This window comes from Aulonocara sp. 'chitande type north' Nkhata Bay, linkage group LG9 (assembly GCF_057382095.1).
Source record: "Aulonocara sp. 'chitande type north' Nkhata Bay isolate Kocher_YH1m ecotype deep benthic linkage group LG9, A_spYH_male_GT1.1, whole genome shotgun sequence".
NCBI classification, from domain to species: domain Eukaryota; kingdom Metazoa; phylum Chordata; class Actinopteri; order Cichliformes; family Cichlidae; genus Aulonocara; species Aulonocara sp. 'chitande type north' Nkhata Bay.
Window position 1 is genome coordinate 18904235 of NC_141352.1, and position 25801 is coordinate 18930035.

Sequence of the window (25801 nt, forward strand, 5' to 3'; positions counted from 1 at the left end):
CTGAGTTGATGACTAGCAGAGAGCCACCAGCACAATGTCAGCCTCGAATGCTAGTTTCTTTAAGTCTCCTAGTCATTAAAAATCCTCACGTTCAAGCCAGATTCAGATATTATCAGATAGCCATAGATTATCATGTTTATTTAGCTTTCAAAACCTATTTCCCATCGAAAAATTTTTTTTTAAAATTCAACATCTAAACAATATCTCCATCTAAAATGTACTACAGTAGAAAGTGGCTATAACAGAAAGCATGTCGTGATTGCATTTTGCATTTTAGATTTTTAAGAGGTAGGTTCTGTCCAACTACACATCATTATTTGTTTGTTCTTCTTTCAACTCTATTGTCGTGACAAAGACCTGACAGCTTTTTCTGATTTTCTTTTCTTTATTGTGACTTTATTGTCTTCTTTACTGTCCACTTTTCTCTACCCATAATGCCCTTCAGCCCAGCCCTTCCTATTGTGTTGCTGTACTCCAGCTGCTAAAGTGCTCAATGTATTCACTCTTACGGAGTCTTTTTAAAGGAGCACAGTTTATTGATTTTTCTTATCCGTGTGATGTCTTCTGCGTAGGATCTCCGCGTTGCTCACTCTAAAGCTGCTTGTACAGGCTTGTAGATCTGACCAGCAGAGTGAATTTAGAAACACTGCAGACAAAATCAGCCTTTTTATACATGTCATTGTGTAACAATGTCAATAGCAGCCTGCCTCCCCAGCATTCAGCATCGGCAAGCTCAATTTTGAATGAACTCATCCACCCTCACGCAAACGTTGTTCAGCCAACCAGAAGAGAGCTTATTGTGTTTTCCTGTGCTATGGAAATCTTGTGAATGCAGACTCAGATGTCTTACGCAGAAACATTTTATTCAGCTATCATAATATCAAGCAGAATGAGCACGCCCAAACAGGCTGTGAAGGTGTATTGTTTCCCAGCGAAGAAGCTTATTCCCTATCAGGGCATCTACTACTACTACTCATAAATCTACTAATTCAGCACACTTGCCACTTCAGTCACACTCAGCTTCGGCTAATCTCAGAAGCTATGGGTCATTTTGTTCTTTGGGAAAACATTCTTTAAATCCAATCTTTCGTAAATGCTTCATGAGTGCTTCAGTGTTAATCCTGCTCACTTCCTGCATTATATTTCGGAACATTTCTGCACTTTGGCAGCTTTTCTTTCACTGAATGAGGCAGAGAGCTTATAAAGTGCAGGCTGAATAGGACACAGATTTGCACTACCTTTAAAGCCATTATTTACAAAAGTTTCATAAGTAGTAACTCGCTTTTTTAGTGCAATATGTCCATGGAATTTATTGATAATAAAAGAAGCATTTGAGTGAATCTCTGCTTCCAAGTTATTAATAAGGGCACAAGAAAAACTAATTGTCATTCTACTGCAGTCATAGGATTCATATTGATATAAAAGAACACAGATATATACCTGCTTTCACCAACAGGGAACAAACAACTCCAATTTATTCTTTCATTTTCTAAATGCAGTTTTTGGCCACAACTGGGAATAAATTTCACCGTATCATCTTCAACATAAGGTTGTCCCTGTTAACTAGATCATTGTATGATTCATGCTTTTGTGTCCATTGCCAGGTTGGCTGCAAAGCAGTGATTGTGTTTTTCCAGTACTGTATAATGGCCAGTTTCTTCTGGCTGCTGGTGGAAGGCCTTTATCTGCATGCATTGTTGGCCGTTTCCTTCTTCTCCGAGAGGAAGTACTTCTGGGCTTATATTCTGATCGGCTGGGGTGAGAAAGTCTTGTTTCTTGTTCTATTAGCGAGACCTTATAGAGTGTCAGCAGTACATGAACTACATGTCGAGAACCTTACAGCTGGAATCCACAGTAACATTTGGTTGTATACTTTTTTTTGCCCCCAGGCGGTCCAGCAATTTTCATCACAGCTTGGAGCATCGCTAAAGCCAACTATAATGATGTGGGGTGAGAGACTAGGGAACTGCTAGACCAGAATCGAGCAGAAAATACTCTTTTGTGTTGTTTTGTTTTTGTTTTGTTTTTTGTTTTTTTTGGGGGGGGGGGGGGGGGGGGGTTGCTTTGTTTTGCTACATCTTATACATTAAAACTCTTTCACGTCTTACCAGGTGCTGGGATATAATAGAAAACACCGATGTGTTCTGGTGGATCATTAAAACTCCTATTTTGGCATCAATTCTGGTAAGTTCATGAGCTTTAAAAACATTTTCATGGTTTATATCAGCACTAGCCAGCTTGAGCTAGCTCTTTCAAAGTAAATGGCACTAAGAGTGGAAAAGTTGTCTTCATTCGTCTATTCTGAGTGACACAAAGACTGAAAAAAGCACTAGAAAACAACAAAAACCTATCTCTAGTTAAGCTGCACGCAATCCAAGATATATACAGATGTACTGGTAAAAGTATTCTCTTGCTATCCAAATCATTGAATTCAGATGTTCCAATCACTTCCATGGCCACAAGTGTATAAAAGATCTAGTCATGCAGACTGCTTGTACAAACATTTAGGAAAGAATGGGATGCTCTCAGGAGCTTTGTGAATTCCAGCGTGGTACTGTAATAGGATGCCACCTGTGCAACAAGTCCAGTTGTGAAATCCCCTCATTACTAAATATTCCACAGTCAACTGTTAGTGGTACTATAACAAAGCCATGAAGTGGTAGGCCACGTACAAATCACAGAGCGGTGAACTGTGCACCTCAGTTCACAGAACTCGCCAACTACAGATATCCAAACTTCATGTGACCTTCCGATTATCTCAGGAACAGTGCATAAAGAGCTTGATGGAATGGGTTTCCATGACAGAGCTGCTGCATCCAAGCCTTACATCACACAGTGCAAAACAGTGTTGTATGCAGTAGTGTAAAGCACGCTGCCACTAAACTCTAGAGCAGTGGAGATGTGTTCTCTGGAGTGACAAATCAGGCTTCTCTGTTTGGGCAATCTGATAGATGAATATGGGTTTGGCAGTTGACAGGATAACGGTACTTGTCCTATACACTGTGCCAAGTGTAAAATTTGATGGAGGGGGGGATTATGGTGTGGGATGTTTAATCAGGAGCTGGATCTGCCCCTTAGTTCCAATGAAAGGAACTCTTAATGTTTCAGCATACCAAGACATTTTGGACAATTTACAGCTCCCAACTTTGTGGGAACAGTATAGCAGTATGCCACTTCCTGTTCCAACATGACTGTGCACCAGTGCCCAAAGTAAGCTCCATAAAGACACGGATGAGAGAGTTTGGTGTGGAAGATCTTGACTGGCCTGCATAGAGTCCTGATAACAACCTAGCAGAACACTTTTGTGATGAATTAGACTGGAGACTACAAGCCAGGCCTTCTCGTCCAACATCAGTGTCTGACCTCACAGATGCACTTGTGGAAGAATGGTCAAAAATTCCCATCAACACATAAAGCCTTCCAAGAAGAGTGGAAGCTGTAATAGCTGAAAAGGGTGGGATGACATCATATTAAACCCAATGAATTAAGAATGGGATGTCACTTAAGTTCATGTCCTTGTGAAGGCAGACAAGCGAATATATTTGGCAGTATAGTGTAGAAACAAGTTATAGTATTATGCGACAAAAGGACTCCAGAAGGAAATAGTGTCCAGTCAAACCAATAATTTAATCCATCATACTCAGTAAAACCACAGATATGGACTTTTACACTGTGGTTCTGTGCTCGTATTCAAGTCTTTGATGAAATTCAGACAGAAATAAGCTGTTAAAAGCAGCTGCTTGCCTCATTTTTAAGTCACAGTTTCAAAGTCAAGATAACAGGCTGCTGGAAAAAAGTTTAATATTTAGCATGCAAATTTGAAAGCAGAAAGGTAATTTAAAAAATGAGTTTTTCTCCAGTGCACGGATCAAAACCCCAAAAGATAAAAATGCTAAAGTGTGACAGCTCAGATGCAGATTGAACCGCATCTCTAGTAAGAAAAACAGACTCTAATCTCTGCGTGAGTGAGACTATTTCAGAGGAGTGCAAAGCGTTCAGCGGATCCCATTGAAATACTTCTTCCTTCCTTCTCTTAAATGTACTAATGTGCACCCTCATTGATGTTTTATTTTGCAGGTCTGTAATTTCCTAACCATTTTTTTGTTCAAATAAAAGTTTACAACAGTGCACAAGAGAGGTGAAGAAGAGAGTGCAGGCAGGGTGAAAAGACTTGTGTCAAGGGTGATTTGTGACAGAAGGATAGCAGCAACAGTGAAAGGGAAGCAGAGAGTGGGGAACAAGATGGTAGTGAGACCTGCTATGATGTATGGTTTGGAGATGTGGCAATGACAAAAAGACAGGAGGCTGAGCTGGAGGTGGCAGATCTTGAGATTTTTATTAGGAGTGACCAGGAGGGACAGGATTGGAAATGAGTACATCAGAGAGACAGCTTAGGTCTGGACATGTGCAGAGGAGGGATAGTGGATATACTGGACAAAGGATGTTGAATATGGAGCTGCCAGGCAGGAGGGAAATAGTAAGACCATAAAGAGTGTTGAGTGAAATAGAGACCGATGATCTGTGGCGATGAGCAGTTGCAGTTGCAGTAAAAATAAATGCTTAGAGACATATGCAATAGAGAAACGTTGCCAAGCTCATGTGTCCATTTGAACACAATAAAATTAAAGCTGCATGTTAGTGAACACTGGTAGCTTCACACAGTGTTAGTTAGCATTTACACAACCCAACACATGCTAGTACTCAGGTTTTTCTTTTTGCTAATACAAACTTTGTGCTTGAATTTCATTTAAATGGTTTAACTTTACTACTTGAACACTTGTTTTGGTCTATAGTATGCTAATACTCAAAAGTGGCCCACTTTTTAGAAGCCTGCCTATAGCTTTACTCGAGCATTAAGCTAATTTAACGATACCAGAAGCATTATAAAAGTTGAAAAGAAGAACAGACTCTGGCTAACAGCATGCAAAAACCAGGCCAAAGTCCAAAAATGTACATTTTTCACTTTTAAATTAAGAAAACAGATTTATTTTCTATGATTTTTTAACTTGAAGGTCGTCTAATCTTTAAGTTGTTGTTGTTTAGTAATGATGTTGTCGCCATGGTTATGAGATTTCTAGTAACTGGCATAACATATGTGTGTTGTCACATTACCTATTTGGTCACTCGTGAAGTGACCTGAAGTGAACTTAGCATCTTATCAGCTTTCTTAATGGAAGTAATCGCTATAGTAACAAACACTGGAAATATTGTCCGGTTGCTCCTGATTACGTCATTTCTTGGCCATTTTTGTGCAGCTGGGGTCCACAGCCTACGTCTTTTTGTGTTCTGCGTCACATTTATAGAAAATCTAGCGGATGCTTTTTGAACCTTTTGCAAAGAACCAGCTGTTTTCTGTGTTTAAATATTTGTGGTTAGCTAAATCATGAGTGGTACTGATCTTCTCATGGAAGGCGGAAAAAAAAAGAAGCTTTTAATATAATTTCCAGCTATTAAAAGCTTGCTCTGGACAAAGTGTCATAGCAGACGCCTACTAGTGTCCAAATGAGTCTGTTTAGTTATTTGCTAGCAGTTGTTCCCAGAGGAGGGTCAGCTTCATTATTTAACATGAGTGTCAGCGGCCTTACTGTTAGTACACTCTGTTTTTCTGTACTTAGCCAGTGACTGATAGCTGGGAGTGCATCATGATGACTGATGTGTTGCAAGTTCACACTCACAGCCCAAATCATCAGTTTAGAAATGCTCATTTTCCCACAGGCCAGCGCCACAATCCAACGCTTCTGTTTATGAGTTGAATCTCACAAACATCTCCCCATATGCATTAGATGCAGTGTGAAATGCCTCAGTGCTTTTCTCACATGACTTTTGTAATGTATTCTCCACAGATGAACTTTATTCTTTTCATCTGCATCATTCGGATACTTCGCCAGAAGATAAACTGCCCCGATATTGGAAGAAACGACTCCAACCAGTACTCGTGAGTGTAATTAAATTTCTTTTTCATGCTGGAAGTTTGTTTTGTGTATCAGCTAATAAAGGATGAAATGTCACTGATACGAACGAGGGTGTTTGGAAAGAGCTCCGCCACTTCTGTCTCGGTGGACATTCTGTGAACATTAGCTGCTTTTGTAAGGATAAACAAAGATTCGTTTGAATAAACTTGCAGAGCAGCAGAGTAGCACGTACTCCTGAGTATTCTTCCTGTAACTATTGCTGCAAATGTAACTTTTTTTACGCTCAGAGCGATGCAGGGATAACTAGTCCTTTTGGATTTCAGAAAAGAAAATCTTAGCATGCACAGCACACTGTGGTTTTCCACCATCCAGCAGCTGCTTTACACAGAGATGTAGTGCTATATGTATTTAAGTGGTTTTTCATATGATGGAGAGCATCTCATAAGCCAGTCATAATGCATGAGCTATTTTCCAACTGACACTTTTCATGGTGTTTTTTTCCCCCCCCTCCGTCTCTGGTCTGCTGAGCTGAAATTTAAAATGAAAAGTACTCCTGAGCTGCATTTCATTATTGGGGTATACAGAGACAGATTGGATGCTGGTTTGACTGGAGGGAGGGATTTGAATTTGTTTTTGCCTTATCATTTCAGGCGACTGGCAAAGTCAACGCTGCTTTTGATTCCGCTGTTTGGGATCAATTATATAGTGTTTGCATTTATCCCCGAGCAAGTGAAGACTGAGCTGCGGCTGGTTTTTGACTTGATTCTGGGATCATTTCAGGTATGAGATCAAATGTTTTTGAGGAAAAAGTGATTGTTAAAAAAATACCTGTAGATTCCTAAAATCCAGTGCCTTAAAATAAATGTAGTCTTCTAGAAGTGTGGTCACTTAAACTTTTAAAAAGTCCAAAAATAGTGATTTGGCATGCTTTCAGCCCTGAACTAGCGAGTGCTACTATTAAAGAAAACTGCATCAGGTCTCCAAGCACTTTGCTGGCTGGCTCAGTGGCACTGTCACTGTTTAAAGCTCTGATGTTATTTCAGTTCATCATTTAATGAGGAATGATGGAGAATGCAGCCAGACAGCACAGCTGCATTACAACAGCTTGGAAGATATGGAAACCTTTCCAACACAATCCTCTCCTTACTCCTTTTATTCCCCCTTCTTATTACAACTCGACTCCCATTTGTTTTGTCTGTGTAATACATTTATGACTGTCATGACTGCCACATGTTATTTTTTACAGCTTTTCCTCTGTTGCTTTGGCTTAATTAAGACAGTTAAAGCTGTAAGAAGGTATTTGGAAAACAAACACAAGTGTCTACAATCTTTATAACCAAGAGAGATTAAGTCTTCTTCATGAGTTAAATAGTTGTGCTCACCAACTACTTTGTTAGGTACTCGTTGCTAATACTGGACTGATCCCCCTTTTGCATTCGGAACTGACTTGATTCTCCGTGGCACAGAGTTCCTCAGAGATTTTGGGCAATATTGACATGACAGCATCAAACAGTTGCTGCAGATTTGTTGGCTGCACATCCATGATGTGAATCTCCAGTTCCACTACAACCCAAATTGAGATGGGGTGACTGTGGCGGCCATTTGGGTACAGTGAATTTGGCTAATAAAATATCCCCAAACACCATTACACCACCATCACCAGCAGTCTGGTCTCTCGATACAAGGTAATCCAGATTCATGCTTTCATTTTGGTAACACCAGCCTACCACGTTTTTCCAATCTTCTGTTGTCCAATTTCCCTGAGCCCGTGAGAATTGTTGCCTCCTTGTCTTAGCTGACACGAGTGGCACATAATGTGGTCTTGTGCTGTTGAAGCCCAGCTGTTACAAGGTTCAGTGTGTTGTACCTTTAAGCCCCTTTTCCATTAGTACCTACTACTAGTAGTCAGCTCATCAAACCCATTTCCCATTAGGTCATAGTACCTGGTACAGGTACTTTCTTAGTACCTGCTTGCCCGGGTTTCCAAGCGATCCGAGCATGTGCTAAAATGTGACATTGTCAGACTGCATGCACATCACAAAGGAGTGTGGAATTTCTCGGGACTTGGATCAGCTAATGTCACATACTGTCCAGTTAGCTAACAGCTGAGGGCCATTAGTAGGAGTGTTGTAAAACACATTTACTGAGCTTTAGCGCACCAACGTGTCACCAGTTTGAAAACAAGGAAGAGCCCACTCAGATACACCGAGGAATCGGACTGGACATTGAAGAGAGAAAGGAGTAAGGAGGTGGGAGGGAAAGATGACGTAAAAAAAAAAAGTGTAGTGAAAGTTTGTGGATTATACAGGGGTTTCTCGCTTCTTACACTGCAAGGGAGAGCATTAACCGTGAGGTGCATGAGAATAGGGAGAGCGAGGGAAGTCCAGTGAATCATACAAGTTAAAATCATGTCTTGTTGAATCTCTCAGATAATAATAACAGTTCCACAGAGTAGGTATTCAGATTTGCTAAAAACACGGGGAAACCATCCTTAGTGCTAAGATCTTAAAAAGGATGCCTCTGGAACTGAGAAAAACTGTAAAAATAACAAATAATTGATAAGACGAGATGATCAAAGAAGAAATTTAACCATTACATCCTCTGCTCCTGCTTTCTTATCAGTGTTTTTCTTTCCTTTTAGGGCTTTGTGGTCGCAGTCCTTTACTGCTTCCTGAACGGAGAGGTAGGTGATGTAAACACTGCTGATATAAACACACCACAGTACTTCCACACAGAGATAGCCTGCAGTCGTGCTCTCATTCTCAGAAAATGTAGTTTATCTGTAGTTTCTCCGTCGCTCCCTGTGCGCACCATTTACATTCACACACAGTCCTGACAGGTAGATGGAGCGGCGGGTATGAGTCACCGGCGCTTGTCGTTCCAGCTCCTCTCTTGGACCTCCCCACAGCATATTTTCTGCACTTTGCCTGCAGGGTGGGAGGGCTGTAAAAAGCACACAGTCTTTTTGGCAGGGAGCTATTCAGTGATGTCTGCACAGGCTCTCTGTGGGCAGATTATTTATGTTCTCAGTGCTGGGCCAGATTGAATCTGGGCTAGATGGCGAGGCTTCACACTATGCTGCCTGAATTTTAATCTCATGCAACTTCCAGGTGTCCTTTACTAAGTGTGGAAGATTTGTGCACTGCTGGTAAGATATGTTAGGTTTAGTTGTTGAATTCTCGGTGCTTAAGGAATGGCAGACATGTCGATAGCAAGAAAACAAATATTGACAAGGTAGAAGTGGAAGAAAATGACTGAAGAAAAAGCTATATTGATTTTCTTTTTGCCTAAATAATGCAAAACAGTTTTTAAAGTGTCATACTCTCGTAAAATTCATGCAAAAGAAAAAACTGCTGGACTCGATTGCGAGGCAGGACTGTCTTTAAAAAAGAAGATACGTGGGTCCAAATGAGGGGTTGAGGATTTTCTGGAGAAGCCGGTGGAGAGTGTGCAGCCAGGTTTACTTAACAAGGAGTTGGCCGAACAAAGAGACGCAAGCTGGTAGAGCACAAGGAAGGACCTAGACTCTAGGTCCTAGAGAAATAAATGTGAAGCCTAAGTGTTCTTATTGCTGCTGCCGATGAAAGCACATGATGGCGAGTGTGTGTGTGGATGACTGTGTGTGGGAGGGGCGGGTTGATTAGTCGATGAGTGTCAGGTGTGCCAGCCAGAGTCCAGTGGGAGCTGGAGCAGTGCCGCATAAACAGGGAAACATATGCACACGCACATACTCAGAGAGTGAAGGGAGACCTTGGAGATGCACGCACTATTTGGGGGGAAAAATGAATGTAGTCTAATCCAGTAATAGAAGTGTACAGTGTGCAGAATAACACAAACACCTGGCACAGCCCCTTAACCTGTAATACATGACACAAAAAAGCAACAAATTTCCAAAACCTGCAACTGACTGTAGATAATGTTCCAACATAAGCAAATATCTGCAAAAAAACAACAAAAAAGGCACATTTAAAAATATTCAATCCTCCAGCAGAAGGTTTGGTTCACTTTCCTCCCTCTGACATGGTCTAAATGAAAACTAATGTCAGTGTTGGGTACTGCTTTTAATGGCGCGCCACCTCAGCGCTGGCGGCGTTTAATTCTGTGGATTTTCTCTGGGTGCTTTTCATTTTTTCCCCTCCGTCCTTGAGCTTCGTCTGCTGCTGAAAATCACGCCAACCAATTTGTTTTTCTGTTTAATTAAAATGCAGGTCACCCGCTTTTAAGAGAGCTGCAGTTTTTATAGTCGATTATTCAAAATCTTCTAAATTGTCCAAATTTGTTGTATGAAATAAATTCAAGTAAAACACTTGGAGAATGACAGAGGTGTGTAGGGAGTAACAGCAGGGCCTGTCCACATGTACACGGGTATTTTGGAAAGCATTTGGCAGCATTTTGTCCTTTTGTTAACATATAAACTCTGTTTTTGGTCAGAGGTGTCAAAAACATTATCAGTGAATTCCCAGTAATGTTTTATGTTGGTAAAGAACATGTAGCTCTACTTACTGAATAAACATGTAATTGTCCCTTTTGCTCTAATCGGTTTCAGGTCCAAGGAGAGATCAAGAGGAAGTGGAGGAGGTGGCACCTGCAGAGATACATGGGCTCAGACACCAAATACCAGCACCCGTCTATTGGCAGCAGCAACAACTTCAACACCCAGATCACCATGTTGACACGGTGCAGCCCGAAAACTCGCCGGGCTTCATTATCCTGTCACGATGACTTGTCTAGCATCTGAGTCACAGTGACACAGACACACAAAATGCTGTACAAAATGCTCTCATGCCAAACATTAGGCAGAACATCGCAGCATATATAAGCTTTACCATAAGTACTCTTGGGTCATGTGTGTGGTGCAGAAGATGGAAAGTGATGAAAGGATTGGAAAAAGAGATATAAGGACACGATGTGACCATAATCAGCTTTGAAGCAGTTTGTAACTGTTCCAAAAAATACATTTAAATGAGAAGGTAAGTTGCACATTGCTTAACAAACAAAGCGTTTGCGGAGAGAGTCATTTTTGCGCAGGTCACCTGTACAGGTGAATTCAAGTCATATCACTACAGCTCTTATTTTTTAAATATCCTGTGTGCTTAGGTGAGTGGGCTGGTGTAACTCTGAGCCTTGTGCACTCCTGCAGCTCCAAATAGTCAAGTTTTGTGCTAAAGCTTTGGAAGAAATTGAGGTGATGTATTTTTCTAACAGCAGCATCACAGGCTAACAAAGGTACTATACCAGAACTGGACTGTGAGGGTGTGTTTGAGTGCTGAATGTAAATAGTGCTGGAAAATTTGCTTTAAAACATACTTTAGAGTATCCAAAATAAGCATAATACTACACTTCCCCCCCTTTGCTGTGTAGGAAGACAGAAAAAAAGACAGGCTTACAGAGCAGGAAACTTTATTTCCATAAATGCCAAACAGATTAGGCTTCAGACCAAGTGATGCTGATTCACAATGATGGGTTTGGAGCACAAATGCCCTTCTCTGCACTATCATGCTCATGAGAGACCGGTTGCCCTTTGCCTTCTTTTATCAACACAGCCTTCCCTCTTGGCGTGTGCGATTCTGAGCCTATGATTAGGTAGATATTTTTCATTATTTAGGGCACTGTGGCGGTTTTGTGTCGATCACTGACGAGTGCCTGGGTTTGGTGTGTTGAACCGACTTCTGCGGTCTAGTCTTTGCTGGCTGTTGGGCAGTACAGCAGCTCTGAAGAGGAGATGTCCATATGCAGCTCATTCCTTGAATGTTTACATTTACTTGGGAAGAGTTATAAAAAATGATGCACAGTCAAGTGTGCAGTGTAAATAAACTTGGAATGCTTGTGCCATACACATCACATTGTGGTTATAATAATAGTAATGAATCACTAAGTGTCGTTTTTTCAAATTAAAGCATGACAGGATTCAGAATCTTCTGAATCTCCATTATGCATAATATTTTTTGAATTCTTCAGGTTCAGACTTACTTCTCCATCGGAGGAGTCTGAACTTGACAAGTCAGCAGAGAATATTAGATCCTGTATGCAAAGCAAAGTGACAAGGATGACTGGCCCTGTCACAACGATGCTGTCTTTGTGCTTTTGACCTCGCGTAGGTTTGAAAGTAAGGCTTGTTCATACTAGAGGGAACAACGGGGGGATCCAGCTTTACACGGGAGGAAGGAAATCATCTCAACCCACCAGTGATTTAAAGGTTTAGATCATCATTAAGTTTAAGAATAATAAAAAAATTCTAATGTGGTAATATGTGTCAAGGAAATATTGAATATCAATATATCGCCTTCAGATTGCTGAAAGTAATAATTATACATTTAGAGAAAAGGAAAAAGATTGGAACCACTTTCATATTGTGGTCAGAAGTTTACATACACTCATCATGCAGGTGAATGACATGCTAATTTTGCAGCGACTTCTTTCTTGATCAGCACTTCACTGTGGACAGTGACACTTAATCCTTGGCAGTTCCTGCCTTGTTCCTGAACATCTAACCAATTTGCTCTCATCTAAGGGTGACATTTTCAGTCTTCTTCTAGACCAGGGGTGGGCAATCTCAGTCCATGAGGGCCGGTGTCTCTGCAGGTTTTAGATGTGTCCTCGAACCAACACAGCTGATTTAAATGGCTAAATTAGCTCCTCAACATGTCCTGAAGTTCTCCAGAGGCCTGGTAACAAACTAATCATGTGATTCAGGTGTGTTGACCCAAGGTGAGATCTAAAACCTGCAGGGACACCGGCCCTCGTGGACTGAGATTGCCCACCCCTGTTCTAGACCTTGGCAAAGTGGTAACAGAACTATTACTTATGTACAATTGTTTGAACGATTTTCCTGGAATCTGCAGTATCTGCAGTAGAAATGGCTCCAAGAGATCCAACTAAAACCTACCATGTGTAGTCAATCATGATCAGTAACAAGAAGAATAATGGGCCTTGACCTTGTCAAATTAAAAGACATCGTGAAACTTCAGCACTGTATTTATACTGTTGACCCTCTTGGGGTTTCCTACAATTGATGGTAAATTCAAAGTTGATTGAAACACCTGACTCCAGATAGAGTTTTGGTAGAGTTATTATCACAGTGTGTGTTTGTGTTCAATCAAGGACATACAAAGAGTTACATAAAGTACTGCTGATTTTGTATTATTACACCACTCAGAAAATTTAAGGGAACACTTGATCAACACAGTGTAACACAAAGACAGTTAAACTATTATGACACATTCTGTCCATTCAGGTTTCACAGGAAGTCCAGCTCCTCCAGGGTGGCACCTCCTAACAAACTGTCAGAGCTGGACTCTGTGAGGGTGGCTAACCTTAGTAATAATAATAATAATAAACTTTATTTATAGACGCGTTTAAAGACCCTCAAGGTCACCTTACATTAGTACAAAAAAATAAAAACATAAGGTAAATGAAAAATAAAAAACACGTATAAAAGTATAAAAGCAAGTATAAAAGCTAAACAAGGACAAAATAGACTAAGATGGAATCATGATGAAGGATATGCAATTTTGAATAGATGGGTTTTAAGACGGGATTTAAAAGTGGAGAGAGAGTTTGTCGTCCGGAGATCTGGTGGAAGTGTATTCCAAAGTCTCGCTGCAGAACAACTAAAGGCTCTGAGTCCCATAGTCAACCTTACAACAGCATGTATGGATGTGCCACCCCAGGTGAGCTGGAATGGGGTGCAGGTGATAACTCTTGTAATGAGCAGGGGTATTTGGGAGGGTGGGGGTTGTCCCGTTCTTGTCTTTCACCTGTTGCACCTGTTGTAACTGTGCAAATTCACAGTGGTTTATATTTCCTAACTGGATAGATTAGTGTCCCTGAAGTTTAACTTTTTTATTTTTTATTTATTTTTTTTAACAGTGTAATTTAGTTAGACTGCGTTTTTAGTTCTGAGTTACATGATGACCAGATCACATAATGCATGAACCCTAGGAATTCCAAATAGTTCACAAACATTACTGACTCTAGCTTCATATTTAGTGTGCACACATGAGTCAATTTAAGTCGCAGGATTAAGGCAAATTTGCCAAAAAGCACCAAATCACAACAACAGTCACCTCAAGTTGCCTGATATTGCAACTTATAGACCATGCAGAGAAATCCCCAACAATCAAGCGACTGCCTACGAGTGACCATTTGGCGACAGTGGGAAGAAAAAAACCCTTTTAACAGGAAGAAACCTCCGACAGAACCACACTTGGGGAGGGCCAGCCAGGACAAAAGGCACATTGCGGAAGAGAATCAGAGATTAAAATGTCATTTTTCACGTTGCTTATAAGTGTGTGCTTAAATACTCCTACATTTTTTGCGTCTGTCTTTTGTCGTCAGTAACTTTAGTGTAATTTTGTGAATTTTCCAGTATACCTCTTAAAATGGTGAATGTAAATAGATGTGTACAAAGTGGGAAAGCAATTATATTAGACAGTGTTTCTCAAATTCAGTCACATATGTCTCTTGGGTTGATTGTTTTGGTTACCAAACATTAAAAAGGGATAATATATATATATAAGAGTGCACTTAGAGTAACTATGTGCAATGTAAATCTGATTTTTTGTTAACTGGATAATGTGTTGTGCATATCTGGGTTTAAGATCATTTGTTTGGTTTGCTGTTGTGCGGTTTGTGTAAGACTGGTGTAAAGCATTGCATTGTAAATCTGCAGTTGTACAATTTGGTCACATCTGTGTACACATAAAGCCATGCTTTCCTTTTAAAAACTGCTCAATGTGCTAATTAATTTTCCCATTTTAATGTGTAACTTTAAAGGTGTTATATTAGCAAAAAACTTACTTTACCAAAAAACCTTTCTCCTCGTGTATTGTATGAAATAAATTATTCAGAAACACACGAGAAAGTGGAAGTCTAGTATCCCTTTGTAAAGTTCCTCTGTGCTTCAGTATTGTTTTAAATTCCTATACCTTTAACGTAAAATGAGCTTTTTTTGTGAAAGATATCCTATACCATGCTTTTGTTACCAAAGTAAGGCTTATTTTCACAAGGGCTTTTGGCTACTCAACAAAGGCTCGGCTTTAACCTCCTAGGACCTGGCGTCCACATATGTGGACATCACATTTTGGGTTATTTAGACTAAAATACTCAATTTTGCTCTACATGGGCCTGATATCCACTTACGAGGACATTATACTGCTACTGTTCTATCAAAATTTTAAACCAATATCCTCATTTTTCTTAAAAACATAAATAATGTATAAAAAAAAAATGTGGTCATTCTTTTTTTTAACATTCATCGGGCCCAATATGCCCAAATATCAAAGAGAAATTAGGCGGTTAAGTCACTTATTTCTTTATATAACTCTGAGGAAGACTCACTTAAAGCAAGTTTTTCATGCAAATATGCTAATGCCTGCAATAAGAACAAAAATCTGCCCTCCTTTCCTTGTATATTTAAATATTCACATTTTACACCCATTTCCTCTTTGACCAGCAATTCTGATCATGTTTAGCAAATAAAAATGTGTCTATTTCAGGACAAATTTCAGCTAATATGAGTGCGTAATATCATCACAAGGGAGTACATTCGATTCTTGTGGCAACAGCGTGTTTGTAGCAGACAACCCAATGGGTTGAAAACACTCCCTCTCTGCACCCCACACAAAAGTATTATCCCATTAAATGGCTGTAGTTTTTCCCTTCATTATGTGCCGTTACAGGTCACAGTGCCCTGAGAAGAACAAAATATCTTAAAACTTACACAATACACTTTTTTCCCCTCCCGGGGCTTCAGCTATTCAGTTAAGCAAAGAAAGAATAATCAGATTTACATAAGTGGGCGACATATATTTATACATATATTTAGAGAGTATCTTCCACCAAGGGCGGGCCAGTGGTTTACAATGGAAGAACTCACTGAAATCTCACAAATCTTGAACAATCCTGACAATATAAACTTCTTGACATAAAATAATCATTTATGCCAATAAGATTTGTAAAGACTTGAAGAGTTCAGTTGTTTGACATCTGCGTCATCTTTCCACTGCCTTAAAGATGACAGTAATGGTCCCATGCGTTAGGAGCTAAGCAGAACAAACAGTTAATTATTGCTGGTGGGAAAATGGCTTTAAAATTCATTTTTAGCGTTTCATGTAGAAAATGTATTCATTATGTTTGTAAGATGTTGTTGCTCAATTTGGATACCCGGGTTAGTAGTACATTTCTGCACCTCACAAACATTTACACCTATTAAAGATGACAAAAACGTGAAAAATACAGGAATTTTGCAGAGGTTTGTCTTATGGATTTTGATTTTCTTAATCGAATTAAAACAGCTGATTGGCTACTGATTTTGTGTTTGTTACATTGTGTTGCAACATCAATGAAATAAAATGCTGCATTAAAAAAAATCACTACAATTTGGCCCTCAGAGATATTTTTCTTTAAGTAAAAATATACATATATGAATGAAAGTAAAGATTCGTGCACCTCAAACTGATTTTCAGTATTTGATAGATATGACTGACCCTCAGAGTTTGCTTTTGTGTATAAAACTTCAGCTATTAAAGTTCATCCTTATGTTGTCCCTCATTTTAATTTCTACAATTCACTGACTTGAGTGTGGGGCACCTCGTGCGGAGTTCAGCAACATAAAGAAAAACAAATTCAACAAAGACAAGGCTCTGTGTGCCATAAAAGATTAACAACTACACTGCTTCATGCCCTGTTCCTCTGATCAGCTGCTTTTGGGTCTCATTTTTCATTAGCTCTGTCCATGAAGGCAAATTGAGCTTGCATATAATGTGATTACCAATGCACTGGAAAGGTAGCAAATGTAAAAAAATGGATTAACCGGTTTGGAGGATTCTGCATGAAATTCAATGCAGAAAATAAAAAGAAGAACCTTGAGGCTTGTGTGTGATCATCTTTGTACGTTTATGTTTATGCTCTGCTGTTGAATATCGTGCAGTCAGATGAAATGTTTGGACTACTTTTGGTCTAGACTTCGAAATTTGTCAATGTAAGGTCACAGCTGTGAGATTTCATGAAGACAGCGTGGGATGCAGACAAGACAGAAGACGGATGAAGTTATTTTCAGATTCCCTGTGACTCTTAAAATGCGAGACAGGTGTCTTGCCTTTGAGCATCATTCAGTATTCATAGCACTGGTTAAATATTCATATAAGGAGAAGCTTGGAAAGGTGAACGACTGAGCAAACAAGTGAGCTCTGTGAGGCTGTTTTGATCACATCTGCTGATTAAAAGAGACATTGTCTGCCAAATCCAACCTGATCTGTGGCTGAGAGTCAGTAATAAATACTGAAGGTTTGCCTACTTTCCACAGGTAGTGCAAATCTAGGACTGAGTTATTGTACCCCGTGTATGGGATGGCTCCAGTAACTGGCTGTAATTCACAAAAATATACCCACTAACTGATGACAAATGTTAGACTTTCTATGTCATATGAGGAGCAATAGCAGTGATTTGCATATAACAGAGAGTGTTACAATAAACTTTGATTTCTCACCTTGAACTTTATGACCATTTCACACATTAGCATGCCAACCATGACTTCCAACCAATGCATGGTGATTTTAAAGAACACAGTGGCCCTGAACTGACCCGGCTCAATGACCCCCAAAGATATTCTGCCACGTAAACTCCCCAGTAGTTTCCCTCAAGCAGCCACCTCCACACACTTGAGGCAGGACTGAGAAGACTGCCATGTGCACACACAGCAACAAAGCCACTGTGGACAAATCCATGAATTTGAATAGATTTATTTTTATTTACATGGTTGCGTGGAGTGTGGTCTGGGTCTCCGATGCAGAGGAGGGGTGGTGCAGTGGGTTCAGGGGCCAGTGCTGGGGAGGCTGGCTGGGGCTGATCTGGTAATCAGCCTCTCCCTATATCAGGAGGTCACTGATGAGAGAGAAATCACTGTAAATAAAATGTCACCAACCCTTCAATATTGTATACATGACAGGTCCTTTGGTCACAAACACGAAACTTTATTGTCATTTTTTTCAGGTAAATCGCCTAATAAATAACTGTATAGTATTACTTTTAAACAACTTTTTGACAGACATAAAAAAATAGTGTTTTCTTATTTTTATGACAGGTAGTCTAATAAATCAGTTACAGGTAAATTACTTATGTTGCATAACTGCCCTTACATCATAAATAAAGGCCATTAGGTCACTCTTTTGAAAACTCAATCAGTGCCACCGCCTGACCCCCTCACAACCAGCTGATTCACTATTTATTTATTTAATTAATGTAAAATAACTTTGGCATCTTTAAATAAACCATGAAAACTTACAGCACATATGGGTCAAAATTTTGCATTTTTTGAGTATCTTTGAGTCCTTGTCACTTTAGAAACACAGAAGATATCCACCTGAAATTCGTAAGGAGATGTTCAGTGCTAAAATATCTTATTTTTTTTCCAGCACTGTTGCACTAACATTATAATAATGGGATATATATTAGTTTAAAGCAGGGGTCTCGAACTCCAGGCCGGGCCGGTGTCCTGCAGATTTTAGATCTCACCCTGGGTCAACACACCTGATTCAAATGATTAGTTCATTAGCAGGCCTCTGGAGAACTTCAAGACATGTTGAGGAGGCAATTTAGCCTTTAAATCAGCTGTGTTGGATCAAGGACACATCTAAAACCTGCAGGACACCGGCCCTCGAGGCCTGGAGTTCGAGACCCCTGGTTTAAAGTAAACCTCCACCAGTGTGATGTCAAAATGCTGATTTAATGCTAAAAGTGCATTTTGTGTAAACTTATATCATCATGTGGGATACTAAGTGGTCGGTCAAAACAAGTTGCAGCACATGAAGGGACTCTTTTCATCTACATTTTGAAACCAGGCTCTATAACATAGAGTAACAGAAACAAGCAGATCGATCACTGAGGTCAAAGTTCAGTTTGCAACCTCTGACACCTGTAATGTGAGGTATAGGATGTCATTTTTCCTTTTGATCTCTATGGCTGCCGAGCTGCTCTTTCATCTTGCTTTTAAAAAAATAAATGCTCAGCTATGATTAAATCACACCCCAGTTAATTAGAATGAAACACATGTGCTCATATTCAGTATACATACAGTGATTTATCACCACCAGCACATTTGCCTGGTTGGGCATGAATCATGCCTAACCAGGCAGGGTGTAAACAAGCTTGGGAAATTACACCACACATTTATACAATCACGGGAAGCTTGATCTCACGTATGAAATGAATGCACAATTCATCAATGGAAATTATTACTCACATAGCATTTAAAGTCTTGTCTGGGTCAAGTATTTGTATTGTTTGAAAGTTCTTGTGCCTTCATGTGGAATTTCTTTGCAGCTAAATCAATTTAATTAACTCTTAACGCACAACTGTATCCAAAAATAGGTTTTTCTTGCATTATCAGATTTAGATTTAAAAGCCCTGCAGCAATGTCGTGAATCCACCAAACGTCCAACTTCAAATTAAAAAAAAGAAACTAAAGAAAAAACTAAAACACCTGTTTAAAAAGCAGACTGTGTTTTGAAATAATGACCTTTCATCTGATTGCTTTTCTAATGTTCATTTGCAGCAGCTTTGTAGATAGCTCACACAGGAGCGGTTAGTGTGGGACTGATAGAAGAGCCAATTTCTGTCTATCTCTGTGTTCTTATAAAAGGACAGGAGGTGGATGAAAGCAAAAAGAGTAAAGTAATGGGATTATTGGGGGTATTTTTTTAAAAGGCTTTACATCAACACCAGAAAAGGGCAAATGAAACACACAGAGCTCAACGCGTGCTCTTTACATGCATGAAAAGATGTTTAGAAAAGTGCAGACTTTCAGCTTTAATTCAAACGCTGTAGCAAAAGTATTGTAATAACCGTTTAGGCTTTACAGCCGTTTTTATTCGCAGCCCCCCGTTTTCAGAGGCTCAAAACCATCAGTATGCTGAGAAAAATGTGAATAAAAAAAATATTACTTCATTTTGAATTTGATGGCAATAACACATCTCAAGAAAGTTGGGACAAGACTAAGTTTACCACTATGAAATATGCAGGGCCTTCTGCTTGTTAGGATGCCTGGGTCGTTGACCCAGGGTTTTGAGTTTATTATATTATTTATCATTTCTATTCTTTGGTGTCTTCGTTAGAGTTATGTCTTATGGTTTATGTCGCTGTGTAATCCTTAGTTGCTATATCCCCGTGTCCAGTCAGTGTCTGTCTGCCCTGGTCTGTTCCCTCTGTTGCAGTGCCTGCATGTGAGTCTGTGTCTTTAGTTCAGTCTGTGTTATGTTTTCTGTTTTATTTTTAAGGTCCATGTCTGATGTTAATGTATCTGGTTTTGCTTCCCCTTGTCTCGTTAGGCCTGATTTGCCCCAGCTGTGTTTCCCTCCTGTTACCAATTCCCTGATTGCTCCCTCTGTGTATTTAAGCCCTGTGTTTCTCTGTGTCCGTGTTGCGATCTACCCTTATCTTGCTGTGTGTTCTGTCTGCGTAGGTGTATTTTGTAGGCTTAGTTTTGTTACCCTTTTGAGTTCAGCATTAAAGCTGTTTTGAGTTACTTTCTGTCTCCGGAGTCTGCACTTTGGGTCCTTCTCCTGCCTGCACACAGCCGTCACATAACACTGCTGGGTGGGAACAATTGTTGCTCCAAAACTTGAGTATACCTTCAGCACTGATGGTGCCTTTCCAGATTTAGAAGCTGCCAGTTTGATGAAACGTACCCACACTATACATATCAGTCATGCAGGCTTTTGAATTGAGTGCTAATGACAAGTGATGGTCCTTCTCCTTACTACAAAGTGATTTCAATGACAGAGATTTCTCCAGATTTCTGAATCTTTCAAAGATGTTATGTGCTGTGGATAACGAGAGATTTTAAGTCTTCATAATTTTTTTTTTTTATTATTCTGAAATAGTTCCACAATTTGTAGACACTTTCATTGTTGTTTTTTGTGTGTTGCTTTTGTTCTTTTTGCAGATTGCTGAACCTCTGTTCATCTTGAACTTCCTCTGATCATCAACTCCCCACGCTGCCACCTACAGAAGTTCTCTGACGACTCTGCCATAGTCGGCCTCATCACAGGTGAGGACGACTCAGAGTACAGACAGTGGACTCTGGACTTTGTTGACTGGTGTCAGCAGAACCACCTGCTGATCAACGCCGGGAAAACCAAGGAGTTTGATTGACAAAATGGCGCCGGTGAGGTCGGCTGCCGTGCTGGATGCTCTGCCCTAACTTCTCCACTTTTTGCAGTTTTTCGTCACTTTTTGCTATATCTGCGATAATCTTGCATGGGCATCATGCAAAACACACAAATCCGCTACAGTAGAGACACTTTGGTTTCTATTGGTCTGCAGTACACGAACATTTCATCATGTTTAACTCCGGACCCACCCTGGCCAAAGGAGATCCTGAGAGAGAACAAAGGACGCGACCCTAAGCGACGGCCTCGAGGTAAAAGAGCCGGCATCAGGAACAGGCTACGGGCTCGCGCACACCGCGCACCCATGCCCAGTATCCTGCTAGCCAATGTTCAATCCATCGAGAACAAGCTTGATGACCTCAGAGCCAGAATCAAGTTCCAGAGAGACATTCGGGACTGCAACCTCCTCTGCTTCACCGAGATTTGGCTGAACCCAGCGATACCAGACCACGCCGTGCAGCCGACGGGGTTCTTTTCGGTTTACCGCATGGACAGGACAATGGAGTCGGGGAAGAAAAGAGGTGGTGGAGTGTGTTTGATGGTGAACAACAGATGGTGCGACAGCACAAACATCTCCCCACTCACACGCTCTTGCTCGCCCAATCTGGAGCTTTTGATCGTTAAGTGTCGCCCTTTCTATCTCCCTCGGGAATTCACTGCGGTCATTGCCTGCACTGTTTACATTCCGCCTCACGCGGACTCGGACACTGCCTTATGTGAGCTACATGAGGCTCTCACACATCAACAAACACTTCACCGAGATGCCGCACTCATTGTTATGGGAGATTTTAACAGAGTGAATCTCAAACGGACATTTCACAACCTTCACCAGCACATCAACTGCCCCACCCGGGGCACGAGGACATTAGACCACTGCTACACCCCGTTCAAGAACTGTTACAAGGCTCAACCCCTGCCGGCATTTGGAAAATCGGACCATTCCGCCATCTTCCTCATACCTGCTTACAAACAAAGGCTAAAGCAGCAACCACCAATCAGGAGGGAGGTCGCTCGCTGGACGGACCAATCGGTGGCCGCGCTGCAGGACGCACTGGATGACGCAGACTGGGACATGTTTCGGCGCAGCTCTGATGACATCAACATGTTTACGGAAGCGGTTGTGGGATTTATCGGGAAACTAGCGGACGACACAGCCGAAAGAACTATCATCCGAACGTTTCCCAACCAGAAGCCGTGGGTGGATAAAAACATCCGCGACGCTCTGAGATCACGCACCGCTGCCTACAATGAAGGGCTTGTCTCCGGTAATATGGACCTATACAAGGCTGCGTCCTACAACGTGCGCAGCGCGGTCCGAAAGGCAAAGCGGAGCTACGGGGAAAAACTAGAGTCACAGCTACGACAGTGCGACTCTAGGAGCCTGTGGAAAGGACTGCGGACTATAACGGACTATAAACGACCAGCTTCTTCAATGATGAATGCCGATGCTTCACTGGCTGATGAGCTGAACACGTTTTATGCTCGCTTCGACGCCGCAGCAATTAAAACAACAAACGGCTGCGCGCGCTTGGAGTGCACCAGTGAAGAAAATGCATTCGTCATCACAGAGCATGCCGTGAGGAACACCTTCAGGAGGGTGAACACCAGGAAGGCAGCAGGACCAGCTGCAATCCCTGGCCGGGTCCTTAGAGCCTGCGCTGATCAACTAGCACCGGTGTTCACGGAGATCTTCAACCTCTCCCTGGCCCAAGCTTTGGTTCCCACGTGCTTCAAACAGTCCATTATTGTCCCTGTTCCAAAGAAACAACAGCCCGCTTGCCACAATGACTACCGTCCAGTAGCACTGACTTCAATTGTGATGAAGTGTTTTGAAAGACTGATGAGAGATCACATCACTTCTTCACTTCCTCCCACCATCGACTCACTTCAGTTTGCTTACCGGACTAATCGTTCCACAGACGATGCCATATCTCACCTGCTCCACACATCCCTGAGTCACCTGGACACTGGCAGAGGGAATTATGTTAGGATGCTGTTCGTGGACTACAGTTCAGCATTCAACACAATAATTCCCTCTAAGCTTTTCACCAAGTTGACGGATCTAGGACTCAGCTCATCACTGTGTCAGTGGATCCTCAACTTCCTCACAGACAGACCCCAATCAGTGAGGGTAGGAAAACAAGTCTCCCCCTCCATCTCACTCAGCACTGGAGTGCCTCAGGGCTGTGTTTTAAGCCCCCTGCTGTACTCACTGTACACTTATGACTGTGTAGCCACATCCGACACCACCTCCATTGTCAAGTTTGCTGACGACACTGCTGTTGTGGGCCTGATCTCCGACAACATCGAGACGGCCTACCTGGAGGAGATTAGGAACCTGGAGACCTGGTGCCAGGAGAATAACCTCCTCCTAAACATCAGCAAGACTAAGGAGCTGATCGTGGACTTCACTACAAAGCAGGCGAGGAATTACAAACCCCTCATCATCAGTGGCACGCCAGTGGAGAGAGTGGACAGTTTCCGATACCTGGGTGTCCACATCACTCAGGACCTGTCATGGTCCTGTCACATCAACACCCTGGTTAAGAAAGCCCGTCAGCGTCTCTTCTTCCTCAGAAGACTTAGAGACTTCCATCTGCCACTGAAGGTGCTCAAGAACTTCTACTCCTGCACCATCGAGAGCGTCCTGACGTCAAACATCTGCACCTGGTTTGGGAACAGCACCAAGCAGGACAGACGAGATCTGCAAAGGGTGGTGCGCTCGGCAGAACGCATCATTCAATCAGAGCTCCCTGACCTGCTGTCCATCTACACCAAGCGGTGCAAGTCCAAAGCTAGGAAGATTATGATGGACCTCTCCCATCCCAACAATGGACTCTTCTCACTGTTGAGGTCTGGGAAGCGCTTCCGCTCCCTTAAGGCCAAAACAGAGAGAATGAGGAGGAGCTTCTTCCCCCAGGCTATTCGGGCCCTGAACCAGGTGTAGGACTGGACTCTCCCAAACACGTCACTATAAGACTGGACTCTCACACACGTCACCACACGCACCACCACACATTTCCTATAATCCTATAATTCCTATAATTTATAATCCTTATCTTTATAATCTCTTCTGCTATTTGCACATTCTTTACTGTAAATTCCTAAGTTAATTTGTAAATTTTTGTAGTAAATTGTAAATATTGTAAAACTTTTCTTCTGTCATTTAATGGTCGGGCATTGTACAGCTACAAGCATTTCACCCCCATGTCATACTGTGTATGGTTGTGTGTGTGTGACAAATAAAATTTGAATTTGAATTTGAATTTGAGTTGGTGGTGGACTTCCGGAGACGCAGACCCACCACACTGACACCGGTGAACATCCAGGGAGTGGACATTGAGATAGTGGACTCTTATAGGTACCTGGGTGTTCACCTGAATAATAAACTGGACTGGAGCCACAACACTGATGATCTTTACAGGAAGGGTCAGAGCAGACTCTACCTGCTGAGGCGGCTGAGGTCATTTGGAGTACAGGGAGCGCTTTTAAAGACCTTCTATGACTCTGTGGTGGCATCTGTCATTTTTTTACAGTGTGGTATGTTGGAGCAGCAGTTTATCGACAGCTGAGAGGAAGAGGTTGGATAAACTCATCAGGAAGGCCAGCTCTGTTCTGGGATGCACCCTGCACCCAGTGCAGGTGGTGGGAGATAGAAGGACTCTGGCCAAAATAACATCTCTGATGGACAGAGTCTCCCACCCCATGTATGTAAATGTTGCTGAACTGCAGAGCTCCTTCAGTGACAGACTGCTCCATCCTCGATGCATGAAGGAGCGTTTCCGCAGGTCCTTCCTCCCTGCAGCTGTCAGACTGTACAACCAGAACTGCTCCCAACAAACATAGATGTTTACATCAATGCTGTAACTGCAATAAGTTAATTAACCAATTCGCACCACAACCTGGTTTGCCTCTTACCTGTAGTTATTTTTATTTAATTTAATAACTGTACAGTACTCTATAGTAACCATTGTCCTTAATGTAAATATGTAAGAAATTTTGTATGTTTCTGTTCTGTGTCCTGTGTACTGTTTGTTTGTATATGTGTCTTTTTGGCTGCTGTTACAACCAAATTTCCCCTTGTGGGACAATTAAAAGATTATTCTATTCTATCTTTACTTCTGAGAAACCCTCTGGCTGTTTCATTTTAGCACCACTTAGTTTTCCAGCCTTTTGTAGCCCCTGTCCCAAAAATTCACAAATTCATCAGGGAACAATTAATTGAACAAGCAAATTACGATTTCAATTCACTAAACTCTATCACCATTCTGATTGCTCCAGCAACAGATAACTTGACTTTGTGGTGAAACTGGTTCTCATCCGCTGTTTCTAAAAAGTCAAGAATGAACTTTGAGGCTCAGCTTTACAGAGAACATCTTAAAGTCCTTAAAAAAACTGAATATTTGTCAGCTTCATGAGTTATAATATCAATCCATGGCAGACATGGATCCTTAGTCAACTCTCTCTGATAGGCTTCAAATCCAAGTGGCATAAAAATAAACTTGTATGTCTATATTATTCTGTGTAGAAATGGCCAAGCTGGATCCCTGAGCAAGGAACATCAAAGACTCAGGGCTTCTGAATTGTTGAACGTATGATAAGCATGAGGAAAATGTGGTTTTGCCTTAAGGTTTGGAGTCCCAGACTTAGATTCACCACATCACAGCTGGAACATGATGAGAATGTAAAACCTTAGCCATTATTTTTTGCAACAGTAGACAT

The 25801-nt window shown here is 41.3% G+C and overlaps 1 protein-coding gene across 2 annotated transcripts in view; it reads left to right on the plus strand.

Annotated features, from left to right (window-relative positions):
- vipr1b (vasoactive intestinal peptide receptor 1b) overlaps positions 1-16389 on the plus strand; it is a 55122-nt gene extending 38733 nt beyond the window's left edge. For both annotated transcript variants that reach the window (XM_086306305.1, XM_086306306.1), the window contains 7 exons: positions 1605-1758; positions 1890-1950; positions 2112-2184; positions 5844-5935; positions 6563-6692; positions 8554-8595; positions 10459-16389. In XM_086306305.1, coding sequence (XP_086162431.1) covers positions 1605-1758; positions 1890-1950; positions 2112-2184; positions 5844-5935; positions 6563-6692; positions 8554-8595; positions 10459-10650 — 744 coding nt within the window. In that variant the 3' untranslated portion in view covers positions 10651-16389. The remainder of the gene's footprint in view (positions 1-1604; positions 1759-1889; positions 1951-2111; positions 2185-5843; positions 5936-6562; positions 6693-8553; positions 8596-10458) is intronic.
- Positions 16390-25801: the final 9412 nt, after the last annotated feature.